Consider the following 10863-nt stretch of genomic DNA (forward strand, 5'->3'; position numbering starts at 1 on the left):
ACAAACTGTAACTCACAATATCAGGGAAGACATATTTCACAGTAAATCCAACAAATGATACTGTATCTTTAAAATCTATATCCAGTCGAGACGCATAAAATATCTCCATGTCTTTCTGTATGATGTGTATAATGTGTATATAATTGTGTATAATGTGTATAATTATGTAATATGTGTTTAATGTGTATAATTATGTAATGTGTTTATGGTGTATAATTGTGTATAATGTGCATACTCTTTCTGGGTGTGTACTGTATGTAAAGGTGAATCCCGGTATTTGAGTTGTGTGAATAGTCTTCTGTTCCTCCCCCAGTGTATCTGTCTGAACAATCTATCATCCTTAGTTAGATGATCACAGAGGCAGCTTTTATTTCAGCCCAACAAAGCCCTGTAAAATACACATCCAGTGGCAGGTCCTCACATGTCACTGGGCTAGTCCAACACACTCTAAACTAGGGTTTTCCAAACTCGGTCCTGGGCTCCCCTCAGAGCTACACAGCTGATTCCAATAACCAACTCATCATCAAGCTTTGACTATTTGAATCAGCTGTGTAGTGCTAGGGCAAAAACCAAAACATGCACCCAGGAGGAGCTCTAGGACCGAGTTTGGGAAACTCTGCTTTAAAACACACAACACCTGCCTGCTCACACAGGCACTACCCAGCCTGGCCCCGGACGTGTTGGTGTGGCTATCTCTACAGCAGGAAGGCTACACACTTGAAAGCGTATATATTAATGTGCACAGTAAACAGTAAAGATTATATTTCTGGTGAAGTGTTTTAAATGGAACGCAACATGGAACAATGTGGCACCCTCTTTCACAAAACTGGTCCAATGATAGGACCCTGCCATTGTGACAGGCAGCCAATGATAGGACCCTGCCATTGTGATAGGCAGCCAATGATAGGACCCTGCCATTGGGATAGGCAGCCAATGACAGGCAGCCACCTCTCTGCTTCGTCTCTTTCATGCCTCCATTTCTGTACTGTATCTATCTTGCTATAAAACCTTTCTAGTCTTATAGGTAAGGCAGATTTACAACCTATATCTTATGTCATGAAAGCCATCTTTAGAGTTAAAACCATCAAAACAAGCATTCCTTTATTGAAAAACACACAATAAAATAAATCTCTCAACCTTATAAAACGTGTGATAAAATATACAGTTTTGATCTTTACAAACGCATTCATGAAATAAATCAATAGAATCATTCATGGAAATCATTCATGGAATTCTTTATCAGGAGAATGCTGTTTCCAGTCCCATGGGAGGGTTATGGGGCTGGCGGCAGGTACTGATCAGATGGGACATAACACATCAGGTTGGATAACTGCACAAGCAGGTGAACAGAACCAGCACCTTGTAGTCTCCTGAATGGACTGGCGATGTCCTCATGATTGGGTCAGTGACATCTTCATGTTTCTCCTAAACGGAAAGTCATACTCGTGTACCCTGTAGGAGTGAGCGGCAGGCTGGGGCGTTGGCAGTGTCTTGGATAGATTCCTCTGGTCATTTGGCTCATGGGCAGCTTTGTAATACAACAGGAGAGGCAGAATAAGAGAGAGGGAGAAACCTTTGAGACCACAACACCCATGATCCTCAGTGTGGACAGAGTGAGAAAGATGGAGCTGCTTCCTATAATGGACACATGGTGGCAACATCAGTTCACAAAAATGACAGAACCCATGGAAAACAGGCTTCTTCATGGAAAACAGGCTTCCTCATGGAATGGTGGGGTTCTTCTTCTACATTCAAAGATGCATCACAGTTCCTTTTATATCCAGAAGTAATAGGCAGTCATTTAAGTTGTCATTTTTGCAGGAAGCAGGAGAGCGTTGGCCAGAAAAACTAAATGGCAGATAGTCACTGAAAACTCCTGGCCCAGGAAAGCTTCCAAAAGCCTTACTGCCCGATGCCCTTGGCATTAACATTAGCCACCGCCAGATACAGGGCTTCCACCAGCCCTTGCAATTACCTTAGCAACCCCCAGATACCACAGGTTTAACAAAAGTGTTTCACTGACTTAACTCACCATGGGACCTTGACCATAACCACAAAACACACTCACAAATTTGCTGTCAAAAACATTCATTTTGGAATTATGTCCATATGAGCCATTAGCTCAACTGTAGAGGAAAGTTGATTATTCAAGTGGTAAAATAATTATGTAAACGAATTTCGAACAAATGGCTACCATTCCAAATGTGATGAAGAAGAAGATGCATACTGGAGCAAAGAGTTGCTGAACTAGTCTGCTAGTTGAGTTGGATGCCACCACATCAAGAGACTGCAGCTGGTGCCAATTCAGGCATATCTAACAAGAGTTAATGCAGAGAAGTCCAGACAGATAGACATACCAGGCTAGGCCAGGCCAGGCCAGGCCAGGCAGCTGGGCCAGCAGTCCCAGTGTGAGTTGATGTAAGTGAAAAAGTTCCAAAGAACAACAATTTTGGTAAAGAAAATTCCTCCAACATACTGGTATCTCTTGGACTATTACTCAGTAAAATAATTGACTCAAATAGACTACTAGTAGTCATAATACAACATAGTTAAAATACAATAACATAGCTGTTTGTTAAAAAACATTAAATGGGGCCTGAAAAAGTGGTGGAATGTAAAGGGATCACTAATACTGGGTTAAGTTCAACTACAGTAGCAAGTTGAATCTGAATGGCGACTCATATGAGCGGAGGGTAGAAGAAAGCAGGACCCCCCCAGAAATTCATCAGTCCTCCCAAACAGAGTGGACCTGGGCTGGCCAGCCCCTCTAGTCAGAGACCAGTCCATCCAAACAGGACACCTCACCCACACCAGCAGAGGTAGGGAGGGAGGGGATTTGCCCCTGAACCCTGGACCCCCCTAGACCCCTCAACACACTGTAAGGTCCTTCCACTCCTTCTTCTCCCTGGCATTTAGCTTGCTCTCCTCTAGGACCGTGGCATTTAGCTTGCTCTTCTCTAGGACCGTGGCATTTAGCTTGCTCTCCTCTAGGACCGTGGCATTTAGCTTGCTCTTCTCTAGGACCGTGGCATTTAGCTTGCTCTCCTCTAGGACCGTGGCATTTAGCTTGCTCTCCTCTAGGACCATGGCATTTAGCTCGCTCTCCTCTAGGACCGTGGCATTTAGCTTGCTCTCCTCTAGGACCGTGGCATTTAGCTTGCTCTCCTCTAGGACCATGGCATTTAGCTTGCTCTTCTCTAGGACCGTGGCATTTAGCTTGCTCTCCTCTAGGACCGTGGCATTTAGCTTGCTCTCCTCTAGGACCGTGTCATTTAGCTTGCTCTTCTCTAGGACCGTGGCATTTAGCTTGCTCTCCTCTAGGACCGTGTCATTTAGCTTGCTCTCCTCTAGGACCGTGGCATTTAGCTCGCTCTCCTCTAGGACCGTGGCATTTAGCTCGCTCTCCTCTAGGACCATGGCATTTAGCTCGCTCTCCTCTAGGACCATGGCATTTAGCTTGCTCTCCTCTAGGATCGTGGCATTTAGCTCGCTCTCCTCTAGGACCCTGGCATTTAACTCTCTCTCCTGCAGTTCCCACCCCTGCAGCTCTAGGTCTGTGTTGGCGTGGCGGTTGAGTTTGCGGTACTTGAACACCACAAAGACGCAGAGCACCACCAGGACTATGGCGATGGCTGCCCCGATGGCTACAGCCAGCATGCCTATCTCAGAGACGGAGACTGGAGGGAGCAGCACAACACAACACAAACACAGCAATACATTAGCACTGACTGGCATTCCTCAATAACCCTTTACAAGTGTCTGGTAGACTTATATAGTACATTTTATCATAGAGTAGTTATTTGTGAACTTACATGAATTGTCAGGCTGACTGACTGACTGACTGACCTTTGTGGACGACCCTGAGGGTGACCTCTCCGTTGATGCCGTGGACATCGGGCAGGTTGCGAACCTGGCAGGTGTAGGTACCGTTGAAGGTGAAGGGAACGTCCTGGAGGCTGATGGAGGCGTCCTGTCTCAGGATGTCCCCCGACCACACCGCATGGCCCTTAAACCGCCCCTCTGTAGGGGGGTATGCTGTCTCCTGGTAGTAAAACACCTGACACACACACACACACACGTTTCAAAGAATACATACATGAATAAACATGACACACATTCACAGTGGTTCAAGAAACCTAAAGTGATGACTCAATAGACTCACTAGATTTTGATTTCACTCATTTAAGAACCTGTACTACAAAGGTGTGTTCCCATGTCTAACCCAGTCTTCCCCTAATTCAGACACATTCGCTGCATGTCTACTGTTAGTCCGGCTTCCAGTGTGGAAAGGTCACCCACCGACTCCTCGGCTCCCTGGCCCAAGGGACGGAAGTTCCAGGAGACAGTCACAGAGGAGAGGGACACGGGGTGTTTGGACTTAAAGATGCACTTCAGTCTCACTTCTGTCCCGTTCACTGCCTCCACCTCATTGGACATAAAAACCTCCATCCCACCGACTCGCAGCATACCTGACACAAAGAATGGACCCAATGAGACACGCGGGCACAGATATACAGTGCAGTATACACTATATTGAATAAATGCATTTAAATAACCCTGGGAACAGCATTAGCAAGCACCTTATCAAAGTCCCCACAGAACGTTCAGAGCACACTATTAAACACAGACATCTTTATTTCACAGCTTCAAGGATGCATATGACCATGAGAAGGTTGATAGTGGTTTTTCAAACAAAGTGTCTGTTTACATATCTTCAGTTTAAACCTAGCGCACTTGCTTCAGTAGACACAGTACATCTTCAGTTTAAACCTAGCTCACTTGCTTCAGTATACACAGTACTATACAGTACATCTTCAGTTTAAACCTAGCTCACTTGCTTCAGTATACACAGTACATCTTCAGTAAACATGGCCTTGACTTCCAAGAACCAATTGGTACACTGACTACACTCCTCAAATCACTGGAGCTGTAATGTAGCTCACTAAGTGTACCCTCCCTCCCTTAAATGATGCATTTTGTACACAGTCAAACTCTTGAAGCGTGTCTCCTCTCCTACAGTACTTTATGCAGTCCAGTGTGGACCAATCACGACAATAAGCTGAACTAGAGTTCTAATTCACACTTAGGTCAAACACAAAGAAAACTGACAGAGCAAATAAACTATATATCCAGGCTGTATCACATCCGGCTGTGATTGGGAGTCCCATGGGGCGGCGCACAACTGGCCCAGTGTCGTCCAGGTTTGGCTGGGGTAGGCTGTCATTGTAAATAAGAATTTGTTCTTAAATGACTTGCCTAGTTAAATAAAGGTTAAATAAATAAAAAATAAAATAATAATAAAACTAGAAAGCAGGTGGTATGGCCCTGTAATGATTCACCCTGCATTCCACTGCTGTGCCAGGCCCTCACTGTGTTATATTGTGTGTGTGTGTGTGTGTGTGTGTGTGTGTGTGTGTGTGTGTGTGTGTGTGTGTGTGTGTGTTTAATGATTGTAGGTGTTCAGTCCAGAGGTCCACCTACGGGAGACTGAACCAGCCAGGAACTATTAAAGGATTCTGATAAAGCTGTTCTGGCAAACATTCAATCTTCCATCTGTACCCATTGGCACGGACAAGTAATTAATGGAATTCAGGGATTTGGTGGGAATTCAGGTAGCCTATTCAATTTATTATCAAATGTAACTATTTGTTTCTTAGAATACACTGATATAGCCTATACATGTTCTAATTGTATCAGGTACTGTATTTAAAAAATATATTTTGTGTTAAAATAAAGAATTTTATATGCCTCATTTGCATAAATACAACAGGTGTATTTGCATATATGAAACATTAACATAAATAGGAAGAGGCCTGCAACCACCAAAACCCTTGCTCTGTCACTCTAGGCCTACCTGTACTCACCTGCGCTGTCTAGACAGCCTCATAAATTACTGTTGTTGTTACGTCCTGTTGCATAATTCAACAAGTGTGTCAATAACAGTATTTTTTGTCCCTGTGATGCTGATGACTATTTTTGTCCACTTATACAGGAGTAATAAAGACCCTGTGGCTATGGTGGTGAGTAGTTGACTCAAAGAGAGAGAAAGACAATAGTTGAACAGTGTTGCACAAATTCATTTCTTCAAAAATTAAGGAGAAGCAGCAGAGAGAAATTAGATTTTTTTCTCCAGTTTCAGTTTTACTTATACTAGCTAATGCAGCCTACTCAAGGACCTGACTCTAACAGACAGGAATGATATTTATGTTAGCTAGCTGGCTAAGGCTATCCAATACGCCAACTCTTCCAATCCAAGGCAAGCTTTTGATTTTAACAATTTATTGTCAGATGGTGTAGCTGCTAAACTGCTAGCTGTACACTACTGCGTGATTCTACACATGGATTGGATTGTGGGTTTACTAACGCTTTAGTTCTAGTAGCTACACTATGTATACAAAAGTATGTGGACACCCCTTCAAATTAGTGGATTTGACTATTTCAGCCACACTGACAGGCAGGGGGCGCACCTTTTGTTTTAGAAGTGGGGGGGACATAATATATATATATATTTTTAATACTGACGGATAAACACTCCAAACTGTCGGATAAACACTCCTACACGACTGCTCGGAGGTGTCCGCATGGTCCTAAAGCACACCGTTGCCTCGTTTTGTATCACATTCCAATGATAAAACTGGGGGGGAAGAAAGCTATTTCAGAATGTGGGGTGGGTGGGGGGGACACGTGAAAGTTGCACTATATAAAATTGAGCACACAGCCATGCACTCTCCATAGAGAAACATTGGCAGTGGAATGGCCTTACTGACTTTCAGTGACTTTTGAAATTGGCACCGTCATTGGATGCCACCTTTCCAACAAGTCAGTTTGTCAAATTTCTGCCCTGCTAGAGCTGGCCAGGTGAACTGTAAGTGCTGTTATTGTGAAGTGGAAAAGTCTAGGAGCAACAACGGCTCAGCCGCGAAGTGGTAGGCCACAAAAGCTCACAGAATGGGAACGCCAAGTGCTGAAGCCTAAGATCACCATGCGCAATGCCAAGGTTCGGCTGGAGTGGTGTTAAGCTCGCCGCCATTGGACTGGACTCTGGAGCAGTTGAAACTCGTTTTCTGGAGTGATGAATCACGCTTCACCATCTAGCAGGCGGACGGATGAATCTGGGTTTGGCAGATGCCAGGAGAACGCTACCTGCCCCAATGCATAGTGCCAACTGTAAAGTTTGGTGGAGGAGGAATAATGGTCTGGGGCTGTTTTTTATGCTTCGGGCTGGGTCCCTAGTCCCAGTGAAGGGAAATCTTAACGCTACAGCATACAATGACATTCTAGACGATTCTTTGCTTTCAACTTTGTGGCATCAGTTTGGGAAGGCCCTTTCCTGTTTCAGCTTGACAATGCCCCCGTGCACAAAGCGAGGTTCATACAGAAATGGTTTGTCAAGATCGGTATGGAAGAACTTAACTGGCCTGCACAGAGCCCTGACCTCAACGTCATCAAACACCTTTGGGATGAATTGGAACACAGACTGCGAGCCCAACATCAGTGCCCGACTTCACTAATGCTCTTGTGGCTGAATGGAAGTCCCCACAGCAATGTTCCATCCAGTGGAAAGCCTTCCCAGAAAAGTGTTATAGCAGCAAAGATGGGACCAACTCCATATTAATGCCCATGATTTTGGAATGAGATATTCGATGAGCAGGTATCCAAATACTTTTGGTAATGTATATGATGTTAGCTAATATGGTGACACCGATGTAGGCTGTGTGTAGTAGTTATGGTATGAAGGTTTGGCTTGGAGAGGTTTTTTCGCCTGATCACAGACAGCTGTTGTGTTGTGCACTGAACTCCACAAGTGAAGGGAAAATGTGCGAGGAGGAGAGCGCATAGATGTGATGCTGCTGTTTGTATGGCTGCTATGAAAGTGAACTGTGTGTGCGGGTGATCAGGGGTGTATTCATTCCGTCAATTCTGTTGCAAAATGTTTCTTAACCTTTGACTGCAGTGGGCTAAATCAGGGTCACACAGAATGTCTTGGTAGTTTTAAACAAATCCACTTTGAAACAAAAGTGTACACCTCACACACATGGTTATGGGCTTAAAAAATAAGACACCTGTACCATGCCAGATATAGAGTTGAAATGTATTAAAATTTTGAGTTTGTATCCCAATATTACACTTTATATGGATCACAGAAAACTAAATATAACAGAACTTTTTGACATAGAAACACTGGATTTTCTGCGGGTTTTTTGAAATAATGTTATTAATAAAATATTAATAACATTCCACCCATGAGGCCACTATGTAATTTGACTGCAGAAATGGGCTACAAGGAACGAAACTGGGATGGCCCTACCTGAATTATTAGTTCTTATACACTGAACAAAAATATAAACACAACATGTAAAGTGTTGGTCCCATGTTTCATGAGCTGAAATAAAAAATCCCAGACATTTTCCATAATATTTATATTATGCACAAAAGCTTGTTTCTCTCAAATTTTGTGCACAAATTTGTTTACATCCCTGTTAGTGAGCATTCTCCTTTGCCAAGATAATCCAAGATAATCCATGCTGTTTAATCAAGAAGCTGATTAAACAGCATGTTCATTACACAGGTGCACCTTGTGCTGGGGACAATAAAAGGCCACTCTAAAATGTGCAGTTTTGTCACGCAATACAATGCCACAGATGTCTCAAGTTTTAAGGGAGCGTGCAGTTGGCTTGCTGACTGCAGGAATGTCCACCACAGCTGATGAAACTGTGGGTTTGCAGTACTGAAGAATTTCTGCATAAACTGTCAGAAACAGTCTCAGGGAAGCTCATCTGCGTGCTCGTCGTCCTCACCAGGATCTTGACCTGACTGCAGTTCGGCGTCGTAACCGACTTCACGGGGCAAATGCTCACCTTCGATGGCCACTGGCATGCTGGAGGAGTGTGTTCTTCATAGATGAGTCCCGGTTTTAACGGTACCGTGCGTTGTATGGGCGAACGTCAACGTTGTGAACAGAGTGCCCCATGGTGGCGGTGGGGTTATGGTATGGGCAGGCATAAACAACAGACAATGAACACAATTGCATTTTATCAATGGCAATTTGAATGCACCGAGATACCGTGATGAGATCCTAAGGCCCATTGTCGTGCCATTCATCCGTCGCCATTACCTCATGTTTCAGCATGATAATGCACGGCCCCATGTCGCAAGGATCTGTACAAAATTCCTAGAAGCTGAAAATGTCCCAGTTCTTCCATGGCCTGAATACTCACCAGACGTCACCCATTGAGCATGTTTGGGATGCTCTGGATCGACGTGTACGACAGCGTGCTCCAGTTCTCGCCAATATCCGCCAACTTCACACAGCCATTGAAGAGGAGTGCGACAACATTCCACAGGCCACAATCAACAGCCTTTTCAACTCTATGTGAAGGAGATGTGTCACACTGCATGAGGCAAATGGTGATCAGAGACTGACTGTTTTTCTGATCAACGCCCCTACCTTTTTTTTAATGGTGTCTGTGAGCAACAGATGCATATCTGTATTCCCAGTCATGTGAAATCCATAGATTAGGGCCTAATGAATTGATTTCAATTGACTGATTTCCTTATATGAACTGTAACTCAGGAAAATCTTTCAAAATGTTCTAGTTGCATTTATATTTTTGTTCAGTGTAGATGGGTGCGAGAGGGGATGCTGTGGGATTATTTAAAATACTCTAATAATTATCCGTGATCTTTGGCCTGGTCCACCTGAAAAACATGTCAATGTCGAAGCTATTCTATAATGATAAAGTATACAGAATCAAGAGTAGGTTACTCATTATCATTATGATGGAAATTAGATAGGGGCTCTGTTCACCTGAACTGTAGCCATTTGAGCCCTACAGTTGCTGGAATCAATGTTTTGACAGAATAATACTAGGCCCAAGTGATCATGTAAAACACCAAATGGCGACTAATTGGACTGAAAACAGAAATTAAGGAAGTAACTTCGAACTCACCTGGCACTGCAAATCCACCCAGAAGCGCGAGGAACTGTAGCCATGTCCGATACATCGGATTGGCAGTTTGCTCAGGCCTTAAAGACTGACAAAATGTCAAACAGTTACTAGAAACCTCCTAATTGAAAGTTTTAAGGGTCATGCAAGGATTACCTCAACAGGTTTTTGATAAAGAATCTTAGCGCAATGGACTCGGGAATCTGAAACCACAGGCGATGTGCGCACTAGGACTGTAGGCGGCGTCATAAATAGGCAGCATCACACATATTTTGCCTTTGCCAGTCTAGAGGGCGGGTGGGTGATGTACAGTCTTGTCAAACCTGTTCGACCATAACTCTGTGTAAAGTACTTTTACCCGCAGGCTAAATCTGTTTTTTTCTCCCGGTCATTTCCATCAAGTTGCGCATGCAAAAGAAATGCACACATTTGTTAGGATTCTGATGTCCCTGGGAGAATATAAAGGTATTATGTCCCAAGCGCCAGAACCAATATAAAGGTTCGATCTCCCACGCTGGGACAACATTTAGGTATAATGTTCCTAATGAGGTCTCTGGGACAACATATTGTTTATTTTCAAAACAACTAAAGCAGTTTTGTCACTGTATTGGGTACACTATGCAGCCAGCGACTGCTGCCACCTGGTGGACATTTCTATGTATTACACTAAAACCTGAAAATCCTCTTCAATCTGTAATTTACATTCCAACCCACTAAATAAAGATACTGATATAATAATGATCGGAAATCATGTCAATAGATAATGATTTTAAATGTGCTACCTACCTAGTATTAAATGAAAGCCCAAGAGGCGGAACATGCTTCAATGGGAGATACACGACTCATCTCAAAACCCTCAGAGGTAGTAATCAAACTTGTAAGGGGAGGGGCATTCTTCTTACCAAACCACGTGACC

The 10863-nt window shown here is 43.7% G+C and overlaps 1 protein-coding gene across 2 annotated transcripts; it reads right to left on the reverse strand.

Moving 5' to 3' along the window:
* Positions 1 to 1068: 1068 nt before the first annotated feature.
* Positions 1069 to 10809, reverse strand: LOC115154479 (uncharacterized). Of its 2 annotated transcripts, XM_029700746.1 has the most exons (5): positions 10734 to 10809; positions 9951 to 10035; positions 4300 to 4469; positions 3847 to 4057; positions 1069 to 3677 (listed from the first exon to the last, which is right to left on the reverse strand). In XM_029700746.1, the coding sequence occupies exons 2-5, from the start codon at positions 10003 to 10005 to the stop codon at positions 2869 to 2871; spliced, it is 1245 nt and encodes a 414-aa protein (XP_029556606.1). In that variant the 5' UTR covers positions 10006 to 10035; positions 10734 to 10809; the 3' UTR covers positions 1069 to 2868. The 2 variants fall into 2 exon arrangements, with proteins under 2 accessions (XP_029556606.1, XP_029556605.1); XM_029700745.1 differs by lacking the exon at positions 10734 to 10809 and having other exon boundaries at positions 9951 to 10280.
* Positions 10810 to 10863: the final 54 nt, after the last annotated feature.

Source organism: Salmo trutta, chromosome 19, assembly GCF_901001165.1.
Source record: "Salmo trutta chromosome 19, fSalTru1.1, whole genome shotgun sequence".
Classification (NCBI taxonomy): domain Eukaryota; kingdom Metazoa; phylum Chordata; class Actinopteri; order Salmoniformes; family Salmonidae; genus Salmo; species Salmo trutta.